General features: G+C 41.4%; 1 protein-coding gene across 5 annotated transcripts; it reads left to right on the top strand.

The window, feature by feature from the left end:
* The first annotated feature begins 170 nt into the window (after nucleotides 1-170).
* On the top strand, nucleotides 171-27244 carry LOC115165823 (6-phosphofructo-2-kinase/fructose-2,6-bisphosphatase 2). Of its 5 annotated transcripts, XM_029719234.1 has the most exons (17): nucleotides 268-309; nucleotides 1942-2257; nucleotides 4116-4241; nucleotides 5230-5326; nucleotides 7200-7266; nucleotides 7407-7481; nucleotides 7591-7647; nucleotides 7766-7890; nucleotides 18602-18809; nucleotides 19465-19611; nucleotides 19713-19817; nucleotides 19896-20025; nucleotides 20763-20825; nucleotides 20927-20991; nucleotides 24677-24877; nucleotides 26405-26481; nucleotides 26607-27244. In XM_029719234.1, exons 2-16 carry the CDS (start codon nucleotides 2161-2163, stop codon nucleotides 26456-26458), a joined length of 1617 nt encoding a protein of 538 aa, XP_029575094.1. In that variant the 5' UTR covers nucleotides 268-309; nucleotides 1942-2160; the 3' UTR covers nucleotides 26459-26481; nucleotides 26607-27244. The 5 variants fall into 5 exon arrangements, with proteins under 5 accessions (XP_029575093.1, XP_029575094.1, XP_029575092.1 ...); XM_029719233.1 differs by having other exon boundaries at nucleotides 171-309; nucleotides 1938-2257; nucleotides 26405-27244; XM_029719232.1 differs by having other exon boundaries at nucleotides 26405-27244.
* The last annotated feature ends 673 nt before the right edge of the window (nucleotides 27245-27917 follow it).

Genomic DNA, 27917 nt, shown 5'->3' with positions numbered 1-27917 from the left:
TTCAAGATGGTAGGCCTAATTGACCGTAGACAAACTAGAAAATGAAAAGCTATTTTCTTATTTTAGATATACCAATAAAATGTGTGTGACATAAAACAGAGCGTTTCTCATTCCTAAATATCATATTATTCATGTGTGCATTGTCAGCGCGCATATTGATTCGTTTCCTGCGGACGCCGGGAGGAGGAGCCACACATTAAAAGAGGATGAAGAACACCTCGGAGCGAACTGATTAAATACTGTACTGAATCAAAAGTGACACACCAAACAGATAGCTACATTTGTGTGGACGCACCTGTCGTCATTTAGGTAAGTGCTGCTGAATACTATCTGCCGTGCGTAGGTGAATCGCGATGTTGTTGCTCTGAAAATAAAGTTAAGTCCTCAAGTTATTGTATAAAACAAGCGTGTGTCATAGCTATGGACATGTAAAAAATAAGTAAACCAACCGGTCACTTTATTCAGATGTAAAGTGGGATTCAACATGCTTAGCTAGCTAACATTAGCTACATAGCTTTAGCACTAACAGTAGGCATATAAGCTAACGTTAATAACTAGCTAGCTAAACTGCTTGTGAAATACACTACATGGTCAAAGGTATGTGGACACCTGCTTGTCGAACATCTCATTAAAAAAATAATGTTGCTACAACAGCCTCTACTCTTCTGGGAAGGCTTTCCACTAGATGTTGGAACATTGTTGCAGGGACTTGCTTCCATTCAGCAACAAGAGCATTAGTGCGGTCGGCACTGATGTTGGGCGTTTAGGCCTGGCTTGCAGTGGGCGTTCCAATTCATCCCAAAGGTGTTTGATGGGGTTGAGGTCAGGGCTCTGTGCAGGCCAGTCAAGTTCTTCCACACCGATCTCGACAAACTATTTCTGTATGGACCTCGCTTTGTGCACAGGGGCATTGTTATGCTGAAACAGGAAAGGGCCTTCCCCAAACTGTAGCCACAAAGTTGGAAGTACAGAATCGTCTAAAATGTCATTGTATGCTGTAGTGTTAAGATTTCCCATCACTGGAGATAAGGAGCCTTGCCTGAACCATGAAAAACAGCCCCAGACCATTATTCCTCCTCCACCAAACTTTACAGTTGGCACTATGCATTGGGGTAAGTAGCGTTTGCATCCGCCAAATCCAGATTCTGTCGGACTGACAGATGGTGAAGCGTGATTCATCACTCCAGAGAACGTGTTTCCACAGTTCCAGAGTCCAATGGCGGCAAGCTTTACACCACTCCAGCCAACGCTTGGCATTGCGCACGGTGGTCTTAGGCTTGTTTGTGGCTGCTCGGCAATGGAAACCCATTTCATGAAGCTCCCTGCAAACAGTTCTTGTGTTGACTTTGCTTCCAGAGGCAATTTTTACACGGTACGTGATTCTGCACTCGGCAGTCCCATTGTGTGAGCTTGTGTGGCCTACCACTTCGCGGCTGAGCCGTTGTTGCTCTTAGACATGTTGGGAATGTGGCATCCTATGACGCTGCCATGTTGAAAGTCGACGAGCTTTTCAGTAAGGCCATTCTACTTCCTAATGTTTGTCTATGGCGATTGCATGGCGGTGTGCTCAATTTCATACACCTGTCAGCAAGGGGTGTGGCTGAAATAGCCGAATCCACTAATTTGAAGGGGTGTCCACATACTTTTGACCATGTAGTGTATCTACTCAGCTAGCTAGCTATGATTGAAAGTAAACAAACGAATGTGGGAAGATGAACTAAACAACTAGCTAGCTAGATGCTGATGCAGGGATTTCTCAAGTAATTTGATTTAGCCTAGAAGTTTGAGATGTTAAACGTTTCTAATCTTTTACAAGCCTTGTCAGCCAAGTGTTGTCATCTCTGTACGTTACTGAAGCGTACTGTACTCTCATAGTGTACCATTGTTTTAAAAAGTAAAACCCTCAACATTGACTTTATCTGTAAAATCCTCTGCAGAGAGATGATGATGATGACCTCACTCAGCTAGAGTGACCTGACCTCCCAGTCCCAGAGCATCCTCAGCCAGGCAACCCAGCCGTGACAGAACCAGTCATTGGACAGCACAATAGTATAATATATATGCCATTTAGCAGACGCTTTTATCCAAAGCGACTCGTCCGTGCATACATTTTACGTATGGGTGGTCCCACAGTGACAGTGTTCAATTTCTACTAGCATCATGGCTGCCAGTCAGCAGAAAGGCACTGCAGTGCTGGAAACCTCAACAGAGGGAAAGAGAACAGAGCTCAGGGCCAATGAAGTACAGAAGAAATGCTGTAAGTACTGTGTGTCTGGGTCTTCCAGTATCATGTTCCAGTCTGGTCCCTTTCCTGTGTTAACCCAATTAGGTTAAATGTTAACTCATTGCCAGATGCATCAATCTGATCTTTGGGTATTCATTGTAAGCTGTCTTCCTCTAAATGCATAACCATTCAGACCTTTTTTGTCACGACATAATGCAACTGTGTTGATTAAGTGCATTGAATTGGTCTTGGGCTGCTGTGCACATTTGACATTTAGAAATGAACACGAAGTGCCCTTTTTCAAGTAGTAATCAGTCCTATTTTTTGTCTCGCTGGCTTTCAAAAGGCGAAAACAGGTGCATGTGCGATCGTATGTCACTACCCTCCCTCCCCTGTGATGCAACGTGACACTAGGCATCTCTTGTCTCCCTACCTGCCTCTATAGCGTGTGAAAGGTGCTCGATAGATTTATTATTATTCTACCTTTATTTCAACAAGGAACACAGACTGAGACCAAGGTCTCTTTTACAGCTGGGCCCTGCATATACATGTTGACACATACAGTTTAGGTACAATGATTAAAAAACTAAACAAGACAAACAAAACAATCACAGATAACACAAAAAGAAATACAGCAACAGATTTCATTTACACATGTTATTCTACTAACAGCACAAGAACTTGCATTACCCAAAACAGTTACAAGCAATACAAAAATAAAAATGCTCCAATAAATATTTAAAATGAGCAAGGGGGACAAGAGTCTCAAGTTTAAGTTTAGTCTGCAGCCTATTCCAAAGGCAAGGAGCATAACAGGAAAAGGCAGACATACCCAACTCTGTGGAAATCACATGGGCCTCATATCTTAACTGCCAAAATAAAGGAAACACCCAACAGTGTCTTAATAGTGCGTTGGGCCACCACGAGCCGCCAGCACAGCATCAATACGCATTGGCATAGATTCTACAAGTGTCTGGAACTCTATTGGAGAGATGTGACACCATTCTTCCATGAGAAATTCCATCATTTGGTGTATTTATGGTGATGGAAAACGCTGTCTCAGGTGTCGCTCCAGAATCTCCCATAAGTGTTGAATTGGGTTGAGATCTGGTGACTGGGACACACAAACATACACATTTTAAACCCACTATGCTCCTTTGGGAACCCTCTTTCAAAGTCACTAATATCTCTTCTATCCATGGTAGCCAAAATAATGGGGAAATGGGTGTTTTTATACATGGCCCTAAGCATGTGTGGAAGCACCTGCTTTCAATACACTATATCCCTCATTTACTCAAGTGTTACCTTTATTTTGGCAGTTACCAGTAGATTATATGTGATGTATGCAGTCACCAGTGAGTGTGTTTTGGCAATAACAAAATGTCATCCCCAGTTAAATAAGTCTGGCATTAACTTTCCAGTCCATTCTGCGCAATCTGGAGGCTCATACTTCATACTCACACAAACATTCATTGGCTGCTCGATAACATCTAGATTTTTAAACCACCTTGCTGGTTCTAGAAATGGAACATGTGACTGTCATGCATGGCCTTGTTAAGCATAGCAAGGGTTTGTTTGCAATGGACTGAGGATGGGTGTTGGTGGGCTTTCTTGAATCTACAGTAACATACTAAAGAAGAGAGACAACCCTCAACACCAGGCTTTATTTTTACTTTTCTGGGCAAGAATGTAAGTGTCTGTGGACAGTCGGTTGCTAAGCAGCTACTAGTGATTACATCTGAATGGGGGGGAAACAGGAATAACTAAAAATGGATAAACTGTTTGACATTTTTAAAGATGGGCTTATTGTCATTGTTTATACCTTGGCCTACATTCTATTGGTATTTCAAAGTAAGTTGTTTGGTTGTGAGTGATGTGTCTTTGTGAACAGCATGGGCCTCTTATATGACCAACTCCCCCACTGTGATTGTGATGATTGGTCTTCCTGCCAGAGGGAAAACCTACATGTCCAAGAAGCTGACCCGCTACCTCAACTGGATAGGAGTGCCAACCAAGGGTTAGTATAGAGGCATCACTGTATGTACTATACTGTATTTAAATTTGTTCCAGAACCTTCCAACCGGTATATAAACATTGAAGCCACACGTTCCTCATTCTTCATATCACTGTATTCAATCCAATCATAATCCTCTATACCAGTGGTTTTCAACCGGTGTGCCGTGAGGAATTCTCCAGTTTCGAACACTCACTTAGAAATGTGACCTGTGGTATGAACATGGATTTTTGACTTGGGGGCACCAGTGTCACTCAAATAGTACATCTGTATCGTTCTTTCAAGGTCTGTACGCTCAGGCTGTTACAGGCTTATACATTTGTATAATTTGAGGCGTGCGCATCACGAGCGAAGTCATTTCTATCATTTTACTTCGCCTGTGAGAACCATTAGCACAGGCAAGTCGGACAAGGCTGAATTTTACCACAGCCTCTGGCATAGAAACAAACAGAGCATAGCTTTATGGCCGTGGTTGCACCTTTAAAATGCAGAAAACTGCTTGTCTCTATCCCAAACCTTTTAAACCTAAAGACCTATTTTAATGCTCTTAAAGGGGTACACATAAATTAATCATGAGTAAAGAACTATGAAAATGCTTCAAAGACACCCTAATTCATCTATAAATATATTTTTTTTTACGGGAAATGGATCATTTGCAGTGTGCATCAGATGAGATGGAGGTCATGACCACTAAATACATTAATAAGGACATTTGTAAGTGTTTTTATCCCATCAAGGTGTGCCACGGTTTAAAATAAGTTTGGGAACCACTTCTCTATACGATGTGTAAAATAATTCCTTTGTGTAGACCACTAACAAAGGATTTCTTTTGTGTAGAAATATTTATAGTGAAGGATGTCATTGAACTGCAATGCTGCAGAACCTGTTTGTCTTCCTGACACTGTTCAGTAGAATGTCACATGGTTTACAAGAACATGTCGTGCCTTTCATCACCTGAGGCTTATGATGATGGACCTGTATTGTGTTGCAGTGTTCAACCTTGGAGTCTACAGACGAGAGGCTGTAAAAGCCTACAAATCCTATGACTTCTTCAGACATGACAACGAGGAGGCCATGGAAATCAGGAAGTGAGTGCTCCTCCTCCCCTCCGTGTTTTTGGACCTGTGGCAGAAGAATTTGGTTGTTTTGATGAGTTAAACAGTTTGCAGTAACCCTTTTTTCTAGAATATGCCCTCCATGTTTTTCATAGCCCCAGGCAGGTGTTTTCTGTATTTACAAAACCTGCTGAGGTTTACAAGGCCCCGACTAGATATAAACAATTAATGTAATTATGTTTTAAGTAGTGCACATAGGCTGCCAGGTGACTAACTGTCATTTTCCTAGTCTCTCATTTTAGTATTTAGTGCTGGCTGCTAGACCAACAGTTATAATACTTGTTATAAGCGTTATATGAACCCTATAATATATTATAATAGGGCTTGTAATATGTTATGTATCTCTATGCTGTACATTTTAACAGATTGAACATAAATGTTACTAAGGCGTAATGGGGTCGTCTTACAATGCATTATAGCCACATAGTGCATAATATCTATTGGCTTTAACCTGTTGAGGACAGACGTTCCGCTAGCGGAACCCCGTTCCGCCTGCGGAACCCCTAGCCAACAGCCAATGGCATCGCACGGCACGAAATACAAAACCAACTAAAATACCGCAATTCAATTTTCTCAAACAATCAACTATTTTACACCATTTTAAAGACTCTCGTTAATCTAACCACATTGTCCGATTTCAAAAAGGCTTTACAGCGAAAGCAAAACATTAGATTATGTCAGGAGAGTACCCAGCCCAAAAATAATCACACAGCCATTTTCAAAGCAAGCATATATGTCACAAAAACCCAAACCACAGCTAAATGCAGCACTAACCTTTGATGATCTTCATCAGATGACACTCCTAGGACATTATGTTATACAATACATGCATGTTTTCTTCAATCAAGTTCATATTTGTATCAAAAAACAGCTTTTTACATTAGCATGTGACGTTCAGAACTAGCATACCCACCGAAACTTCCGGTGAATTTACTAAATTGCTCATGATAAACGTTCACAAAATACATAACAATTATTTTAAGAATTATAGATACAGAACTCCTTTATGCAATCGCGGTGTCAGATTTTAAAATAGCTTTTCGGCGAAAGCACATTTTGCAATATTCTGAGTACATAGCTCGGCCATCATGGCTAGCTATTTTGACACCCACCAAGTTTGGGACAACCTAAACTCAGAATTACTATTAGAAAAATTGGATTACCTTTGCTGTTCTTTGTCAGAATGCACTCCCAGGACTTCTACTTCAACAACAAATGTTGTTTTGGTTCCAAATAATCCATAAATCAATTAAAATCAATTTTTATGCTATTTTTCTCGTAAAATAGCGATAATATTCCAAACGGGCAACGTTGTATTCATTCAAAGGCTGAAAGAAAAAAATGGAGTAGTCTCGTGGCCGCGCATCTCCAGTGTCACTGTCCCCAGGCTGACCGCTCACAAATTCTGCTGCTGTTCTTCGCCCAGAGACAGCAGACACCCCATTCCACTTTCTGGCGGCTTTAGAGAGCCAATGGAAGCCTTAGAAAATGTCACGTTACAACACAGATGCTGTATTTTCGATAGAGATGCAACAGAAGGACAACAAATTCTCAGACAGGGCACTTCCTGTATGGAATCTTCTCAGGTTTTGGCCTGCCATATGAGTTCTGTTATACTCACAGACACCATTCAAACAGTTTTAGAAACTTTAGTGTTTTCTATCCAAATCTACTATATGCATATTCTAGTTTCTGGGCAGGAGTAGTAACCAGATTAAATCGGGTAAGTTTTTTTTATCCGGTCGTGAAAATACTGCCCCCTATCCCAAAGAAGTTAATTGAAGTGTTACAGATTTTTCATTTAAGTTGATGTGGATTACTGAAGTGGGTCACTGTGTCCCTACAGGCGGTGTGCTCTGGTAGCTCTGCGGGATGTCAAAGCTTATCTGACTGAGGAGGGGGGCCAGATCGCTGTGAGGATCTACTCTTTGCTCTTTCTGTTTTTGAGTAATTGGAGATAAAATAGTGATATAAAACTGAAAGACAAGCTTACTTTTAGATATCAGTAACGTGATTGATTTATTTTACATGTTTACTGTCTTATGTCTTTCAGGTCTTTGATGCCACAAACACCACCCGAGAGAGGAGAGAATTAATCCTTAGTTTTGCAAAGGAACGTGCTTACAAGGTCAGTTTCATGTCATGCATGTTACAAGGGTTAGGTATAGAAACTATTCTCAATTGTTATTGTCAATGGTTTGTTGAAGTGGGTCTTCATAGATTGGTCTCTTTTGCAGGTGTTTTTTGTGGAGTCATTGTGCGACGACCCTGATGTCATTGCTGCTAATGTTATGGTAAATTAACTTGCATGTTAAAATAACATGCGTACTACTTCTCGTTAAAACATTCTCTAATAATCTTCAAGGTATTTCCACACTTTAAGTCTTGGGCACCACACTCTCTCCTCCCCAGGATGTGAAGGTATCCAGTCCAGACTACCCAGAGAGACACAGAGAGAGTGTGATGGAGGACTTCCTGAAGAGAATAGAATGTTATAAAGTCACGTACCAACCATTAGACCCAGATGAAAATGACAGGTAAGACATTCTGCTGAGTTCTCTCTTTTAAATGGTTAATTGATTAATTTTGTCAGTCACGCATTTGCATTTAAAAACCTTTTTCAAGAGTTCCAGTTTGTCCAGTAGGTGGAGACAGCACGCAAGGTTGACAAAGGTTGTTTTTCAGTTATGGCCTGCTTGGTGGCCACATTGACTCATCATATCATTGGTCTGATTTCCAGTTCTGATTCTCCTGATAGAAACCGTTTCTTGTTCGTTGGTCATTATTGCTATTCCACCATAGTATTTGTTTTAGATCATATGAAGTCCCTTCTAAAACAATACACAAACAACCATACATTTTTACCATCCAAGCTTCACCAGACTTTTGTTTTGTGGCAGGAGAGAGGTTTGGTATATTTCAAAAATGTATTTTTAGCCAAATATAATCTGCCTCAAATTCATATTTCCCGCTTTTTTCAAGCTCGTAATTTTGTTCATTCTCACCTTCCTACTTTTCCTCAATCACCTGCTAACACGCTATTAGAAGGGATCTTGTTGCCCCTGCAGATCCAGAGAATTCTCATTTCGAGACTATGCGATGTTATTATAATTTCAATGTTTTATTTAACCAGGCAAGTCAATTAAGAACATTGTAAATAACAATGATGCCTGGCAAGAGGCAAAAGGCCTTCTGTGGGGATGGGGGCTGTGGTAGAATAAAAACTGACAACACAGAGAGAAGACACTGGCAACAGAGCAAATACAACAGCAAACAAACAGTGGGTGGATGTGGTGTGTGCGTGCATGTGCATGAGAAGTAAAACAACTCTCTTCCTTACATAGGCAGAGCAAATTAGTGACAACTAGAAACGTGTTTCAACAACCTGTTCATCTACTTGTCATTTGAACTCTTTCTGGGACACCAGGCCCTGGAGTTTTAGGTTGGCTTGGAGGCGCCTAATGAAAGGGCCTTTTTTCCCAGTTCAAATTTTTGGGACTCTTAGCATAAAACAAGAAGATTGAGATCTGAGCTTGTATGTTTTCATTTCAAACCAGAAAAGAGTTCTGGCCTAATAAATAAGAATGTACCAGTGTTTGAGACTGCGTGTTGCTAGTGATCAAATCAAATTGTATTGGTCACACACACGCGTTTAGCAGATGTTATTGCGGGTGTAGCGAAATGCTTGTCCACCAGACAGCACTGTAGAGATCACAATGGTGAGTTAGACGGTTCTGATTGGTGACAAAACGAAGGGCTTCATGATAGTCGAGAGCCTTCAGTGTAGAGCTTGAGGCTTTCACATAAATAGTATCACCATAGTCCAATACAGAAATACAAGTACAATGGATCAACTATTTTTCTGGCGACAAAGGAAAAGCATGCTTTGTGTAATACAACCCAATACACAGCTTGAGTTTCCTGACAAGGTTTTCTACATGGGTGGTGAAGCTGAACTTTTCAACCACCCAAACTCCCAGCTATTTGTACATGTTGACTTGCTCTATATAATTTCCTTCCAAGGTAGTAATTACATGGTTTTCAGAGTGCAGTATTGGAAAATACTGTAACGAACAGGCAGGGAGCAGGTCTCGAACCCTCGACCTTCAAGCCCGAAGTCCGGCGCGCTATCGACTGTGCCGCAAAAGCATGCTCAAGCGGCAGAGTCGATTTCCGCGCTTATAAACCCAGGGTCATTACACTACTCCCTCCTTTCAAAGAGCGCGTCCTCGCGCTAGCTTGCGACTCAACGCCTTACAGGAACGCGCTCACCGGCCAAGCACACGCACTGTCGTGGATGCAAGGTCCGATCACTTCTGACACCAATGTAATGAACAGGCAGGGAGCATGTTTCGAACCCTCGACCTTCAAGCCCGAAGTCCGGCGCGCTATCGACTGTGCCGCAAAAGCATGCTCATCCGGCAGAGTCGATTTCCGCGCTTATAAACCCAGGGTCGTTACAATACCATGCATTTTGTTTTAAAGGAATTCAAAACAAGCTTCACATTTTACAGATTCTGTTGAATGATGTTAAAATGCAACTCTCATTTAGGGCACAGTGAACATAATTCAAAACCTTCAAAGTTGCTGTGATAGGTTTCAGGTCTGGCTACAGCACTAATTGCATACCACTCAAAATATTGTTTTCCATGAAGTTGGCCTTACGTAAGGTTTCAACCACTTCCGACTTGGCCAGATGAGGTTTCGCCCCCATTAATTTTCCGCGGGAGCACACGGAGAAATGCGCAGGGGATTATGGGAAGGTGAGTGGCGCGATCCCTGCTAGCGGAGCGATAGATTTTTGTAAAATATTTTTTTTTGGCGATAGAAAAAGTTTAGCTCTGCCCTACTTTATACAAATTTCACGCGGCTGCCGCTAACCAATCATGTGAGGAGCAAATGTTTGTGAAAACCTGTTCACGAAGCTTAGTAACGCCTGTCATTAGTTACGGGGTCGCACAAACAAAACATGGAGGATAGCCAATCATTGCAGTGTCTTGTTTTCCAATTCAATATGATTTTACTTTGCTAGAAAACAACAGACAAAATCACAAGCACAATGGCATGGAGGAGGATTGCAGAGCTTTATGGTGGGTGAAGCGAGATTTGCACAACCATGTTTGCTTGTGCTGTAGCCATGACCATTAAGCAACATAAACCTCAGAACTGTGATTAAAGATTCAATTGTGAAATTTGCCCACCAAAGGATGGGAATCGCCAGTAACATGCAATGTAACATTGTAAATGATACACTAGGCATGAATTTCCATTTAATATGCTACGAATTGGATTATGGTATCTTAACTTTATGATTCCAATTTGTAAGTCGCTCTGGATAAGAGCGTCTGCTAAATTACGTAAACGTAAAAATGTAAATGTAGCTTATGGCTCCTTCATTATACTGGTGTCGTGACATTGTTGATGGCTCACTTTGTGTAAAATACACCAATGGGTACTTTGGGTAAAGGAAATTGTGGCTTTGACTTGCAAACATTGTTGTGCAAATCTCTCTCAACCCATCAATGTCTCTGCAATCCTCCTCCGTTCCATTGCCCTTCAGAATTCGTCTGTGTTCTAAAATAATTCTCAGCAAATAAACGAGGTAGAATTACAACTCTCCCCACACATTATTTCCCATTTTGATATTTTTACTAGCCTACAAATTGGCAGCTCCTTATTTTCATGTACAGTAATGTACCTAGAATACAAGGGTTGGATTTGCACTGAACAATTTCATGTCAGAAGAATAATGTAGAAAATCTGGTTTATGGTTAGCCTCATACATTATCTACTGGTGTAATTTTACATTGGAGAGCACACAACTGGACATAAACATAATGTTCATTTGAGAAAGCAAAACAGAAACAGACAAATTAGAGACAGAGGCCCTTCACACCTTTTTATTGTGATCTGTGATGAAAGAACTTTGACACTAGTTCATCTTGAATAATGTTTTTAAGTGAACAATTTAAAACAAGTGTAAACACTTTACTTCAATGAATCAATATTGAATTCATCAAAATATAATTTCAAAAATGTACAAATATTGTAACCTGTTTGTAAATGTTAGACATCTTAGTAAGTAGGCGATTTATTACTAAAGCATAATTTCAGGTGAACAAAAAAAGTCCATACCAGAGGTGGCCAACCTTGCTCCACTCCCTGATCTACTGGGTGAGCAGGTTTCTATTCCAGCCCAGCAATAATACACATGATCAAGTCATTAGGTTTGATAAGTTGAATCAGGTGTGTTAGTGCTGGGCTGTAACAGAAGCCTGCATACCTGCAGGAGAAGGATTGGCCTGCTACAGTTGTAATAAGTTTGTAGCCTACATTGTGTGTGACTTTTTAACTGTATTGTTGTATACATCATTTGCTAACATAAGCACACATGCAACCCATGGCATACAAGAATGTGCCAGCAGTCTCTTGGGACATTCACTGGGACCTCTTCATCTGCAGACAGGCTTTTGCAGCTCTCCATATCTAAGAACAGACATAACAAAGAAAGATCCCTGACTATCATCTCTCTGTCTGTCTTCATAATGTTCCTCTCTAGGGACTAAAACTGGAGAATATTTGCATAATGTCATCCCACAACGTGCCCAATCTAACAAGTACAGCTATTCTCTTTCCTGACAGCTAGAGCAGAACATCCTCTCACCCTCTTCCATTATAACACTCTTCCAATGCATTTGGAGCGAGGTTTTTAATTTAAAATAAACCTACATCAAGATAACTTCATATTAGCTTGTTAACTAGCTGTCGTATGTACATAAAAAAAAATGTATACAATTCTGTTTTATTAGCTAGCTAGTTACAGCAGGCTACTGTGTGTAGGCTAATGAGCTGCTTGTTAGCTAACTAGGTATTACATAGATTCTTGAGTTGATCAGTTGGATGTCCACCAGTCTAGGTTCAGGTCATCCATAAGCAAAACTTCTGATTTGATGTGATAATAATTCTAAAATACAGTCCAGAGAGCCAGCAATAGCAGATGGCGGTAACAGGAGAACAATATTTAAGTATGTACTAGGATTAATATTCAAAGCTAGATATTTTGGTGAAGTCAGAATGGTAGCCGAAAACGTATCTTTTATGTGTATATAGCAACACCACCACGATCAGACCGAAAAACATTGTAACCATCAATGTCAGTGATAGATTTTATTTTGAGCCAGGTTTCAGAAAGCATAAATACATCTGGGTCTGCTGTTTTACCCAAATATTCACAAAATCATGTTTCAGAAGAAGATGTCTTACCTCAGACAATTCAGACTTTTTTTAATTCAGATGGGGTAGAAATGTCAGGACCTGGGTTAAATTGCACATGTATGGCAGGCACCATACACGCTGTCTGCCATCTGCCCAGTACAGTTGAAACCAGGAATCATCCCTGAAGAGCACACTTCTCCAGCGTGCCGGTGAGCATTTGCCCACTGAAGTCGGTTACCACGCCGAACTGCAGTCAGGTCAAGACCCTGGTGAGGATGACAAGCACGCAGATGAGCTTCCCTGATACGTTTTTTGACAGTTGGTATAGAAATTCTTTGGTTGTGCAAACCCACATTTTCATCAGCTGTCCGGGTGGCTGTTCTCAGACGATCCCTCAGGTGAAGAAGCCAGTTACACGTGGTTGTGAGGCCGGTTGGACATACTGCCAAAACTTGAGACGTGTTGTGTGAGACAACTGCACATTTTAGTGGCCTTTTGTTGTCCTCAGTACAAGGTGCACCTGTGTTTTTTTCTTCTTCTTTTAACACCATTATTTAACCAGGTTGGCTAGTTGAGAACAGGTTATTATTTACAACTGCGACCTGGCCAAGATGAAGCAAAGCAGTTCAACACATACAACAACACAAAGTTACACATGGAATAAACAAACATGCAGTCAATAATACAGTAGGAAAAAAAGTATATACATTGTGTGCAAAGGAGGTGAGGTAAGGCAATAAATAGGCCATGGTGGCGAAGTAATTACCATATAGCAATTAAACACTGGAATGGTAGATGTGCAGAAGATGAATGTGCAAGTAGAGATACTGGGGTGCAAAGGAGCAAGATTAATAAATACAGTATGGGGATGAGGTAGTTGGATGGGCTATTTACAGATGGGCTATGTACAGGTGCAGTGATCTGTGAGCTGCTCTGACAGCTGGTGTTTAAAGCTAGTGAGGGAGCTATGTCTCCAGCTTCAGTGATTTTTGCAGTTCGTTCCAGTCATTGGCAGCAGAGAACTGGAAGGAAAGGCGGCCAAAAGAGGAATTGGCTTTGGGGGTGACCAGTGAGATATACCTGCTGGAGCGTGTGCTATGGGTGGGTGCTGCTATGGTGACCAGTGAGCTGAGATTAGGCGGGGCTGTACCGAGCAAAGACTTGTAGATGACCTGGAGCCAGTGGGTTTGGCAACGAGTATGAAGCGAGGGCCAGCCAACGAGAGCGTACAGGTTGCAGTGGTGGGTAGTATATGGGGCTTTGCTGACAAAACGGATGGCACTGTGATAGACTGCATCCAATTTGTTGAGTAGCGTGTTGGAGGCTATTTTGTAAATGACATCGCCGACGTCAAGGATCGGTAGGATGGTCAGTTTTACAAGGGTATGTTTGGCAGCATGAGTGAAGGATGCTTTGTTGCGAAATAGGAAGCCGATTCTAGATTTAATTTTGGATTGGAGATGTTTAATGTGAGTCTGGAAGGAGAGTTTACAGTCTAACCAGACACCTAGGTTTTTGCAGTCGTCCACATGTTCTAAGTCAGAACCGTCCAGAGTAGTGATGCTGGGCAGGTGCGGGCAGCAATCAATTGAAGAGCATGCATTTAGTTTTACTTGCATTTAAGAGTAGTTGGAAGCCACGGAAGGAGAGCTGTATGGCATTGAAGCTCGTCTGGAGGTTAGTTAACAGTGTCCAAAGAAGGGCCAGAGGTATACAGAATGGTGTCGTCTGCGTAGAGGTGGATCAGAGAATCACCAGCAGCAAAAGCGACATCATTGATGTATACAGAGAAGAGAGTCAGCCCGAGAATTGAACCCTGTGGCACCTCCATAGAGACTGCCAGAGGTTCGGACAACAGGCCCTCCGAATTGACACAATGAACTCTATCTGAAAAGTAGTTGGTGAGGCAATCATTTGAGAAACCAAGGCTGTTGAGTCTGCCGATAAGAATGTGGTGATTGACAGTCGAAAGCCTTGGCCAGGTTGATGAATATGGCTGCACAGTATTGTCTCTTATCAATGGCGGTTATGATATCGTTTAGGACCTTGAGCGTGGCTGAGGTGCACCCATGACCAGCTCTGAAACCAGATTGCATAGCGGAGAAGGTACGATGGGATTCGAAATGGTCGGTAATCTGTTTGTTAACCTCTCTTGGGTAGGGGGCAGTATTTTCACCTCCGGATAAAAAGTGTGCCCAAAGTAAACTGCCTGTTACTCAGGCCCAGAAGCTAGGATATGCATATAATAGATTGGTAGATTTGGATAGAAAACACTCCAAAGTTTCTAAAACTGTTCAAATAATGTCTCTGAGTATAACAGAACTGATATGGCATGCGAAACCCCGAGGACAAACCATCAAGGGGGGGGTGAAATGAGGTCATAGGATTTTCCAGTTATTTTCTATGGGATACCCTTATTGGGGCGGCAGGGTAGCCTAGTGGTTAGAGCGTTGGGCTAGTAAGTGAAAGGTTGGAAGTTCGAATCCCCGAGCTGACAAGGTACAAATCTTTCGTTCTGCCCCTGAACAAGGCAGTTAACCCACTGTTCCTAGGCGTTCATTGAAAATAAGAATTTGTTCTTAACTAACTTGCCTAGTTAAATAAAGGTAAAATAAACAATTATTAGGAACCTGGTTGCAGTTCCTATGGCTTCCACTAGATGTCAACAGTCTTTAGAAATTGTTAGATTTTTTTCTTTTGAGAAATAAAGAAGTAGTCCTATTCATTGTAAGTGTCAATCCAGGTGGACTTTTTTGGTGCGTGTGTACTGGGGCGCGCGCGCGCGCTTCATGTTTTTTATCCGGTATTAGAAACAGTTTATTCCCTCTTAAATTTGATCGATTATTTACGTTTTAGGGTACCTGAGGTTGGATTAGGAACGTTGTTTGAAATGTTTGGACCAAGTTTACAGGTAACTTATTAGATACTTTGCAGGCATGTTGGGCGAGTTGAAACCGGTGTATTTCTGAATCAAATGCGCCAAATAAATGGACAGTTTTGGGATATAAAGAAGGACATGATCGAACAAAAGGACCATTTGTGATGTTTCTGGGACATTTTGGAGTGCCAACAGAAGAAGATTTTCAAAGGTAATGCATTAATTATATCGCTATTTCTGACTTTTGTGGCTCACCTGCCTGGTTGAAATATGATTTTCATGTGTTTGTATGCCAGGCGCTGTCCTCAGATAATCGCATGGTTTGCTTTCGCCGTAAAGCCTTTTTGAAATCTGACACAGCGGCTGGATTAACAAGAAGTTAAGCTTTATTTTGATGTATAACACATATATTTTCAAGAATGTTAAATATTTGGTATTTTTGAATTTCGCGCTCTGCAATTTCACCGGATGTTGGCCAGGTGGGACGCTACCGTCCCACCTGGCCATAAGAAGTTTTAACATGGCTTTCGAAGACCTTTAGAAAGGCAGGGTAGGATAGATATAGGTCTGTAGCAGTTTGGGTCTAGAGTGTCTCCCCCTTTGAAGACAGGGATGACCGCGGCTGCTTTCCAATGTTTGGGAATCTCAGACGATACGAAAGAGTTTGAACAGGCTGGTAATGGGGCTGCAACAATTTCGGCAGATAATTTTAGAAAGAGAGGGTCCAGATTGTCTAGCCCGGCTGATTTGTAGGGCGTCCAGATTTTGCAGCTCTTTCAGAACATCAGCTATCTGGATTTGGGTGAAGGAGAAATGGGGGAGGCTTGGGCGAGTTGCTGTGTGGGGTGCGGGGCTGTTGATCGGGGTAGCCAGTTGGAAAGAATGGCCAGCCGCAGAAAAATGTTTATTGAAATTCTCAATTATAGTGGATTTATCGGTGGTGACAGTGTTTCCTAGCCTCAGTGCAGTAGGCAGCTGGGAGGAGGTGCTCTTATTCTCCATGGACTTTACAATGTCCCAGAACTTTTTTGAGTTTGTGCTACAGGATGCAAATTTCTGCTTGAAAAAGCTATCCTTAGCTTTCCTAACTGCCTGTGTATATTGGTTCCTAACTTCCCTGAAAAGTTGCATATCACGGGGGCTATTCGATGCAAATGCAGAACGCCACAGGATGTTTTTGTGCTGGTCAAGGGCAGTCAGGTTTGGAGATGACCAAGGGCTATATCTGTTCCTGGTTCTAAATTTTTTGAATGGGGCATGCTTATTTAAGATGGTGAGGAAAGCACTTTTAAAGAATAACCAGGCATCCTACTGAGCCAGGTTGATTAGAAAGGCCTGCTCGCTGAAGTGTTTTAGGGAGCGTTTGACAGAGATGTGGGCTGGTCGTTTGACCGCAGACCCATTACGGATGCAGGCAATGAAGCAGTGATTGTTGAGATCTTGGTTGAAAACAGCAGAGGTGTATTTGGAGGGCAAGTTGGTTAGGATGATATCTATGAGGGCCTAGGAACGGTGGGTTAACTGCCTTGTTCAGGGGCAGAACGACAGATTTTTACCTTGTCAGCTTGGGGATTCAATCTTGCAACCTTACGGTTAACTAGTCCAACGCTCTAACCACCTGCTTTACATTGCACTCCACGAGGAGCCTGCCTGTTACGCGAATGCAGTAAGAAGCCAAGGTAAGTTGCTAGCTAGCATTAAACTTATCTTATAAAAAACAAATCAATCAATCATTATCACTAGTTAACTACACATGGTTGATGATATTACTAGTTTATCTAGCCTGTCCTGTGTTGCATATAATCGATGCGGTGCGCATTCACAAAAAAAGGACTGCCGTTGCTCCAACATGTACCTAACCATAAACATCAATGTCTTTCTTAAAATCAATACACAAGTATATATTTTTAAACCTGCATATTTAGCTAAAAGAAATCCAGGTTAGCAGGCAATATTAACCAGGTGAAATTGTGTCACTTCTCTTGCGTTCATTGCACGCAGAGTCAGGGTATATACAACAGTTTGGGCCGCCTGGCTCGTTGCGAACTAATTTGCCAGAATTTTACGTAATTATGACGTAACATTGAAGGTTGTGCAATGTAACAGGAATATTTACACTTAAGGATGCCACCCATTAGATAAAATACGGAACGGTTCCGTATTTCACAGAAAAAATTAACGTTTTGTTTTCAAGATGATAGTTTCCGGATTCGACCATATTAATGACCTAAGGCTCGTATTTCTGTGTGTTTATTATATTTTAATTAAGTCTGATTTGATATTTGATAGAGCAGTTTGACTGAGCGGGGGTAGGCACCAGCAGGCTCATAAGTATTCATTCAAACAGCACTTTTGTGCGTTTTACGAGCAGCTCTTCGCAATTCTTCAAGCATTGCGCTATTTATGACTTCAAGCCTATCAACTCCCAAGATTAGGCTGGTGTAACCGATGTGAAATGGCTAGCTAGTTAGCCTGGTGCGCGCTAATAGCGTTTCAAACGTCACTCGCTCTGAGACTTGGAGTAGTTGTTCCCCCTGCTCTGCATGGGTAACGCTGCTTCGAGGGTGGCTGTTGTCGATGTGTTCCTGGTTTGAGCCCAGGTAGGAGCGAGGAGAGGGACGGAAGCTATACTGTTACACTGGCAATACTAAAGTGCCTATAAGAACATCCAATAGTCAAAGGTATATGAAATACAAATCGTATAGAGAGAAACAGTCCTATAATAACTACAACCTAAAACTTCTTACCTGGGAATATTGAAGACTCATGTTAAAAGGAACCACCAGCTTTCATATGTTCTCATGTTCTGAGCAAGGAACTTAAACGTTTTTTACATGGCACATATTGCACTTCTACTTTCTTCTCCAACACTTTGTTTTTGCATTATTTAAACCAAATTGAACATGTTTCATTATTTATTTGAGGCTAAATTGATAGTATTTATGTATTATATTAAGTTAAAATAAGTGTTCATTCAGTATTGTTGTAATTGTCATTATTACAACAACAAAAAATAATAGGCATCGGCTTTTTTTGGTCCTCCAATAATCGGTATCGGCGTTGAAAAATCATAATCGGTCGACCTCTAGTGTGCATGGGATAAAGATGCTATCAGGTCACACATCTTGACCTCCAGTCTAACCTCTGACCCCTAGGGACCTGTCCTTCATCCAGGTCATCAATGTTGGTCGGAGCTTCCTGGTCAACAGGGTGCAGGACTACATCCAGAGCAAGATCGTGTACTACCTAATGAACATCCACGTGCACTCTCACTCTATCTACCTGTGTCGGCACGGAGAGAGCGACTACAACGTGGAGGGACGCATCGGGGGCGACGCAACGCTCTCTGTTCAAGGGAAAAAGGTACCCCAACTTCTCTTTTAAGTATATCAATACAAGTAAAGTCAAATTGTGCTAGCTCTTGCTATGTTGCTCTGTATTCTATGTTCACTGAGTGTACAAAACATTAGAAACACCTGCTCTTTCCATGACAGACTGACCAGGTGAAAGCTATGATCCCTTATTGATGTCACCTGCTAAATCCACTTCGATCAGTGTAGATGAAGGGGAGGAGGCAGATTATTAAAGAAGAATTTTTAAGCCTTGAGCCAATTGAGACATGGATTGCGTATGTGTGCCATTGAGGGTAAATGGGGAAGACAAAGGATTGAAGTGGCTTTGAACGGGGTATTGTAGTAGGTGCCAGGCGCACCGGTTTGTGACAAGAACTGTAACACTACTGGGTTTCCGTTTCCCGTGTGTCTCAAGACTGGTCCACCACCCAAAGAACATCCAGCCAACTTGACACAACTGTGGGAAGCATTGGAGTCAACATGGGCCAGAATCCCTGTGGAACTCCTTGTTGAGTCCATGCCCTGACAAATTGAGGCTGTTCTGAGGGCAAAAGGGGGTGCAACTCAATATTAGGAAGGTGTTCTTAAATCACTTAATCACTATATGACATCTCCCTCTTACGTACAATATTAAACCTACTATGCCTATTCTAATCCTCTCTCAGTTTGCTGGAGCTCTGAAGGGTTTTGTGGAGGAGCATGGTCTGTCAGACCTAAAGGTGTGGACCAGCCAGCTGAGACGGACCATCCAGACTGCTGAGGAGCTTGGGGTGCCCTATGAGCAGTGGAAGATACTCAACGAGATCGATGCAGTCAGTACTACAATGCACTAATGACCCATAGACAAAACATGGTAGTGGTTACATTGTTAAATAATGATTGTCTTTTAAAATGACATATTTCTGTGTCTCAGGGTGTGTGTGAGGAGATGACCTATGATATAATCGAGAAAACCTACCCTGAGGAGTTTTCCTTGAGAGACCAGGACAAGTACCACTACCGCTACCCAGGGGGAGAGGTAATTCTTCCTTTCTTCTCTACAGAGATCTATCTGGCCTGAGTCATTGAGCTCAGTTTGTCCCTCCCCTCTCCATAGTCCTACCAGGACCTAGTGCAGAGGTTAGAGCCGGTCATCATGGAGCTGGAGAGACAAGGCAACGTGCTGGTCATCTGCCACCAGGCTGTCATGCGATGCCTGCTCGCTTACTTCCTGGATAAGAGTGCAGGTACAAACACAATCTTATTTATATAAACAGACATGGAGATTCACAGATAGACACAGCCCTGTGTTAGGAAACTAATTTACTTTGGCTAGGATACAAACACACTCCTCTTAATTTACATCTGCTTGTTTTGAGTGAAAAAACACTTGCTCATGTTCATCCTGGATGAAACAGGACAGAAATAAAAGTCCAATAACATTTTATTTGTCACATGTGCCAAATACTTAGTGAAATGCTTACTTACAAGCCCTTAACCAACAATGCAGTTTTAAAAAAAACTGCATGTTTTGTGTAACAAATAGTGAGGCTATATACAGAGGGTCCTGGTACAGAGTCGATGTGCGGTGGCACCGGTTAGTCGAGGTAATTAAGTTGAGGCTAAACAATGTCGCATGGCCCTCTTAAAGGTCTGCCAAGTCAGGAACAAAAGTGGTTTGTGCCTAAAAGAGCATTTTAAACGCTAGTAAAGTCTGTCTGCCACAGCTCGCCCACACTGTGACTGGGCATTGGGCACCTCTGACTGTCACTGCCCGATCCCAGATGTCATGAAAGGGAAGTAATGCAATCTATTGAGTAATGATATCATCTAATCTAAATATAATCCCTGAAAAATAAATATGTATCATTAACTGTCATGTGTCATTGAAATGCATAAGATTGAGGTGTCTTGAGATGATGCATAGATCTCACGTGTAATGTTCTAAGTGAAGTCATTGGCATTCTTGTTTCTGTTGGCACAGATGACCTGCCCTACTTGAAGTGTCCCCTCCACACGGTTTTAAAGCTCACCCCTGTGGCTTATGGTAGGATATCTCATCCAAGACTACCCTGTCTCAGAATCCACATATTTCTCCTCCCTCTCTCAGGTTAACATTGACTGTTATTCTCTCCCTCTCTCGGCCAGGTTGCAAAGTGGACATGTTTGACCTGAAAGTGAAGGCTGTAAACACTCACCGGGATAGGCCATTAGTGAGTTGATCTCCTTGCCATATCTCTGTTCAATCTACTGTACGTTCTTCTTAATTTCATAGGTTTATTTCCTGTATCCCTCTCGGTAACGGATGTGGCCAGTTCTGACCACTGATCCGAAGACTTTCCCTCCAGGGTCAGTTTGACAGTAAACAGCCGAGTCATTACCATCTGGCTGAGCTGGTGAGGTGTGGTTTGAAGAGTTCTATTTTGTAGGGAAATTGTTCTTGTAAAAAGCCAGAGCACCATCTCCACCCTCAACCACACAAAGGGCCTATTTCATGTCATGTAATCTAATCAGGAGATTCCCTGTGTTCTGGTTATACAGTACAGTACCTACAGAAATTATTCACATCCCTTTACTTTTTCCACATTTTGTTGTGTTACAGCCTGAATTTAAAATGGATTAAATAGTTGTTGTTTTTTTCTCACTGGCCTACACACACTACCCCATAATGTGAAAGTGGAATTATGTTTCTAGATATTTTTACAAATTAATTAAACATGAAAAACTGAAATGTCTTAAGTATTCTACCACTTTTTGTTATGGCAAGCCTAAATAAGTTCAGTAGTAATAGTAAAAATGTGCTTAACAAGTCACAATAAGTTGCATAGACTCACTCTGTGCAATAATAATTTTTAATGGCTACCTTATCTCTGTACCCCACACATACAAAAGGTCCCTCAGTCGAGAAGTGAATTTCAACACAGATTCAACCACAAAAACCAGGGAGGTTTTCCATTGCCTCGCAAAGAAGGGCACCTATTGGTAGATGTGAAATTGTTTATAAAAAGTAGACATTGAATATCCCTTTGATCATGGTGAAGTTATTCATTACACTTTGGATGGTTTAGCAATACACCCATTCACATCAAAGATACAGGTTTCCTTCCTAACTCAGTTGCCGGAGGGGAAGGAAACCGCTCAGGGATTTCATCATGAGGCTAACGGTAACTTTTTAAAACCGTTACAGAGTTTAATGACTCAAACTGATGATGGATCAACAACATTGTAGTTACTCCCCAATTCTAACCTAATTGACAGAGTGAAAAGAAGGAAGCCTGTACAGAATACAAATATTCCAAAACATTCATCCTGTTTTAAACGAGGCACTGAAGTAATACTGCAAGATGTGGGAAAGCAATTCCCTTTTTGTCCTGAATACGTGTCATGTTTGGGGCAAATCCAATAACACATTACTGAGTACCACTCTCCATATTTTCAAGCACAGTGGTGGCTGCATCATGTTATGGGTATGCTTGTAATCGTTAAGGACTGGAGAGTTTTTCAGGATAAAAAAGAAACTGAATGGAGCTAACCACAGGCAAAGTCCGAGAGGAAAACCTGGTTTAGTGTGCATTCCACCAGAAACTGGGAGATGAATTCAGCTTGCAGCAGGACAATAACCTAAACACAAGGCCAAATCTATACTGGAGCTGCTTACCAATAAGTGTTTCTTTATTTTTACTATTTTCTACATTGTAGAATAATAGGGAAACATCAAAACAATGAAATAACTCATGGAATCATGTGGTAACCAACAAAGTGTTAAATATATTTGAGATTCTTCAAATAGCCACCCTTTGCCTTGATGACCGCTTTGCACACTCTTGGCATTCTCTCAACAGCTTCATGAGGTAGTCACCTGGAATGCATTTCAATTAACAGGTGTGCCTTGTTAAAAGTGAATTTGTGGAATTTCTTTCCTTAATGCGTTTGAGCCAATCAGTTGTGTTGTGACAAGGTAGGGGTGGTATACAGAAGATTGCCCTATTTGGTAAAAGACCAAGTCTATATTATGGCAAGAACAGCTCAAATAAGCAAAGAGAAACGATAGTCCATCATTGCTTTAAGACATGAAGGTCAGTCAATCCGGAAAATGTCAAGAACTTTTAAAGTTTCTTCAAGTGCTGTTGCAAAAACCATCAAGCTCTATGATGAAACTGGCTCTCATGAGGACCGCCACAGGAAAGGAATACCCAGAGTTACCTCTGCTGAAGAGGATAAGTTCATTAGTTACCAGCCTCAGATTGCATCCCAAATAAATGCTTCAGGGTTCAAGTAACAGACACATCTCAACATCAACTGTTCATAGGAGACTGCATGAATCAGGCCTTAATGGTCGAAGTGCTGCAAAGAAACCACTACTAATGGACACCAATAAGAAGAAGAAGAGACTTGCTTGGGGTAAAGAAAGACGTGCAATGGACATTAGACAGGTGGAAATCTGTCCTTTTGTCTGAGTCCAAATTAGATTTTTGGTTCCAACCACCGTGTCTTTGTGAGACGCAAAGTAGGTGAACAGATGATCTCTGCATGTGCGGTTCCCACCGTGAAGCATGGAGGAGGTGGTGTGGGGGTGCTTTGCTGGTGACACTATCAGTTATTTATTTCGAATTCAAGGCACACTTAACCAGCATGACTACCACAGCATTCTGCAGCGACGCACCATCCCATCTGGTTTGCGCTTAGTCCCACTATCATTTGTTTTTCAACAGGACAATGACCCACCACACAGGCTATGTAACGCCTATTTGACCAAGAAGGAGAGTGATGGAGTGCTGCATCAGATGACCTGGCCTCCACAGTCACCCGACCTCAACCCAATTAAGAAGGTTTGGGATGAGTTGGACCGCAGAATGAAGGAAAGCAGGCAACAAGTGCTCAGCATATGTCGTAACTCCTTCAAGACTGTTGGAAAGCATTCCAGGTGAAGCTGGTTGATAGAATGCCAAGAGTGTGCAAAGCTGTGATAAAGGGTTGCTACTTTGAATATGTGTATATATAAAAAAAAAACATGTTTTTTATATATATATATATATATATATAAATAAAATTATTTCATTAGTTTTGTTGTCTTCGCTATTATTCTACATTGTAGAAAATAAAAACAATTGAATGAGTAGGTGTCTCCAAACTTTTGACTGGTACTGTAAATCTACATAAATCTATAGCAAGACCTGAAAATGGTTGTCTAGCAATGATCAATATACAATTTGACAAATCTTGAAGAATTTTGAAAAGAATAATGGACAAATGTTTCACAATCCAGGTGTGGAAAGCGCTTACAGACTTACAAGACTCACAGCTGTAATCACTGCCAAAGGTGCTTCGACAAAGTATTCACTCAGGGGTGTGAATACTTATGTAAATGAGATATTTCTGTATTTTATTTTCAATAAATCTGCTAAAATTGTTTTCACTTTGTCATTATGGTGTTTTGTGTGTAGATGGGTGAGGGAAAAAAAACATTTAATCCATTTTGAATTGTAACACAACAAAATGTGGAGTAAGTCAAGGAGTATGAATATTTTCTGATGGGATTGTAGTTCTGGTGTGAACAGACCTCAGTGCTGTCCCCAGTACAGTGTGTTAACCAGATGTCCCTGGTGGTGTGGGCGTCACACTCATAAAAATGACCACACTGCCTTTTCCTGAGAATAGCCCTGTTAAATGGAGGGAGAATAACATGTCTGGGAAAGGAACCGCAACAGCGCCTTCAATCTTCTGTTTGTTCCAGCTGGATTGTTTTCACAAGAAGTGTAGCAAGCAAGGCGTACACACACACACACACACACACACACACACACACACACACACACACACACACACACACACACACACAGTGAAACATACTTTATTTCTCTCATTTCTGATTCTCTTTCCTTAATCTTCTCTCACCAGGATAAAGTCCGCAATGATGTCGTTCCTGCCACATTCCTCCGGAGGAACAGTTTCACCCCGCTGTCCAGTCACGACCAGGTGAAGCGACCGCGCCTCTACAGCGCTGGCAACCTACCTCAATCTCGACGGCCCCTGGTCCCCTTTCTACCCAGCATGCAGTCCTTCGAGGACCCTGAGGGAGCAGAGTTGGCACAAAGCCAAGTTAGTGTTGTCTTTCTGTATGAATGTCTCGCTCTATTAAATATGTTTATGATGTTACTTATGTCCTTCAACTGAGACTCAGTGATATGACCTTTCCACAAGCAGTAGGATAAACGTCAGTTACTGCAGGTAAGCACAATGCAAGACGATGATGCACTCCGAGTATCTGCACGGGTGTCCTTCACGCTGCTGCAAGGCAATCGCTACAGGACCAAAACAATTTTGTCTCACGCTTCGCAGTCTTAGTTGTTGCGGAAGTCGGCCCGATTCTGCTCTTTACTATGTGCATCACTGACTCTACCTTTTAACCCTAAAAGCGCCAACATATTTTTTGCTTAAGGGCGCCAACGGAGGTTATTATTATTGACCCCAAATTGGTAATGATTGCGAAGAGACACTGTCTTTCAAGCAGTAAAACATTCAAATTCCCCCAAATAACCAGATATTAATTAATTAATTAATTTATTTATTTATTTATTATCACACATTTATTGTACAATTTAGGGTGACCAAGAGCAGGATTTTGAGGAAATTCGCGGGGTAGTGTAGACTACATGAATACAAAATGTTGGCAGAATTTTACAGATTAAATGTCCAAACTACACCTGCAAGCCCATCATTTGATTTTCAAATACTTGTTTGTGAGCAAATTAGAGCAGATTGTGTTAACAAACGATATATCCTTCTTGTATTTAGTTTCAATACAAGCATATTCTGCATAGTGGCAAATGCCTTTGTATTTTGTCCACAATATACAAGAGTGGGCTGCCATCAGTCAGGATGTGGCCCAGAAGTTAATTGACAGCATGGCAGGGCGGATTGCAGAGGTCTTGAAAAAGAAGGGTCAACACTGCAAATATTGACTCTGCATCAACTTCATGTAATTGTCAATAAAAGCTTTTGACACTTATGAAAGGCTTGTAATTATACTTCATTATTCCATAGTAACATCTGACAAAAATATCTAAAGACACTGAAGCAGCAAACTTTGGAAATTAATATTTGTCATTCTCAAAAATTTTGGCCACGACTGTACTTTCAGGATACATACATCTACTTCTGTGCTAAATTTGGTGCTTTTGTCACAAAGTTTACTATTGAGTCCACATTTTTAGTTTAGCCGCCCACCACTACTATACAAAATATATTTTTCATTCATCTTTCTTTAAGAAATAAATTATGGTAAATTGTTAGTTTTTTTTGTCTGTAACTAGTTGCTTGACAAAGCCCTAACATTTTCAGAAGGACCTCACCATTTACCCCGTTGGTGCTGTTAGGGTTAAAATTACATTTTTTGAAAATTCTGCAATTTTAGTTTCCCCATTTGCCTCATTCAATTTGACAATTTTCTAAAAACAGCTACTTATAAAAACAGAGTAAGCTGTGTCTTGTGATTGACCTCACCCTCTTCTGTCTGAGCTCAAGTGTAGCAGAGGCCAGTCAAAACAGACTATGAGGATGGCACCTGGCCTTTGCACAGCTTTGCATGGAAGTAACACTGTTTCCCCCTCCTTCTGCCTCTTAAAGGAGTCTCTCGACTGCTTCAGCCCAGGAGACGCAGAAGATGCTGTCCACAGTTGAAGAGGACCAAGAAGGGTGTCTCCACTCCCCCACATTTTCGCTGCCATCAGATCTGGGTTCAAATACAATTTAGAAATCTTGTTAAATACCTTGAGTGTTTGCTTTAGCTTGCCTGGAGTGCCAGGTGGGTAGTGTTTGCACTTTGGGGACTTTTCTGCGGGTTCCATTGCAACAGGCAAAGGCGATATAAAGCACAGCTAAATTATTTGGAATTATTTCAAATAGTATTTGAACCCAGGTGCCCACTGTCTGCTCAGGCTTGCTTCATACCATGCCAGCCTTACCAATTTGATTGTCAAGCAGGAGTTCAAGCACACCATCTTAGCAGCAAATTAGGTATGGAATGTGGTTGTTGTAGTGGTCAGAATTTGTTCTACAGTTCCATTTCTGTTGCCATCTGTTAGATAGATGGTGTGTGTGGGTGAAGAGCGATATGATTTGAGACGAGCATGACCTTGGGCACACACACTTATCAACAGTCAACGTTTAATTTATTGTGAACAGAACTTTAGAATGTTGAATAGAGGACATCCTTGAGATTATTTGTCTCAGTTGATTTGAGACATTCAGTGATTTGTCTATTACAATGTATTTCATTTACACTGTAACTAATGGAGAGGGTTGCCACACTGAAAAATGTATCAAAAACAAAGCACTGACTACAAACACTGTTATCCTTACATTATTATCCTTTAATTCTACAATGTAGTTTATAAACAATTACTTAAGGTCTTATGAATAATATATTCTGAACAAAAATATAAACGCAACATGCAACAATTTCAATGGTGTTACTGCGTTACAGCTCATATAAGGAAATCAGTACATTTAAATAAATAAATTAGGCCCTAATCTGGATTTCACATGACTGGGCAAGGTTGCAGCCATTGGGGCCTGGGGAGGGCATAAGCCCACCCACTTGGGAGCCAGGCCCAGCCAATCAGAATGAGCTTTTCCTCACAAAAGGGCTTTATTACAGACAGAAATAGTCCTCAGAAATTAACATTACATTCTCTGGCAACAGTTCTGGTGGGCATTCCTGCAATCAGCATGCCAATTGCACGCTCCCTCAAAACTTGAGACATCTGTGGCATTGTGTTGTGTGACAAAACTGTACATTTTAGTGGCCTTTTGTTGTCCCCAGCACAAGGTGCACCTGTGTAATGATCATACTGTTTAATCAGCTTCTTGATATGCCACACCCGTCAGGTGGATTTATATTTTTTTCAGTATATGTACCCCTTTAATTGGATAGTTGAATATCATCTCTTTTGAACATTCTCATACTTGACCAGCCTTGTTTCCTCAGTGAGAGTACAAATACTGAAAGATCATCATACAGGATTTAACATTTTGGCTTAAGAGTTCATGTTATTAGTTAGTCACATGTTACTTTTACATGTTACATTACTGTGTGTGTACAGAGTTCACATTTCACACTGCAATTCTGTCACATATT

This window comes from Salmo trutta, chromosome 28 (genome assembly GCF_901001165.1).
Source record: "Salmo trutta chromosome 28, fSalTru1.1, whole genome shotgun sequence".
In the NCBI taxonomy this organism is placed as follows: domain Eukaryota; kingdom Metazoa; phylum Chordata; class Actinopteri; order Salmoniformes; family Salmonidae; genus Salmo; species Salmo trutta.
The sequence above is the reverse complement of the archived record's forward strand: the minus strand, read 5'-3'. Positions and strand labels throughout refer to the sequence as shown.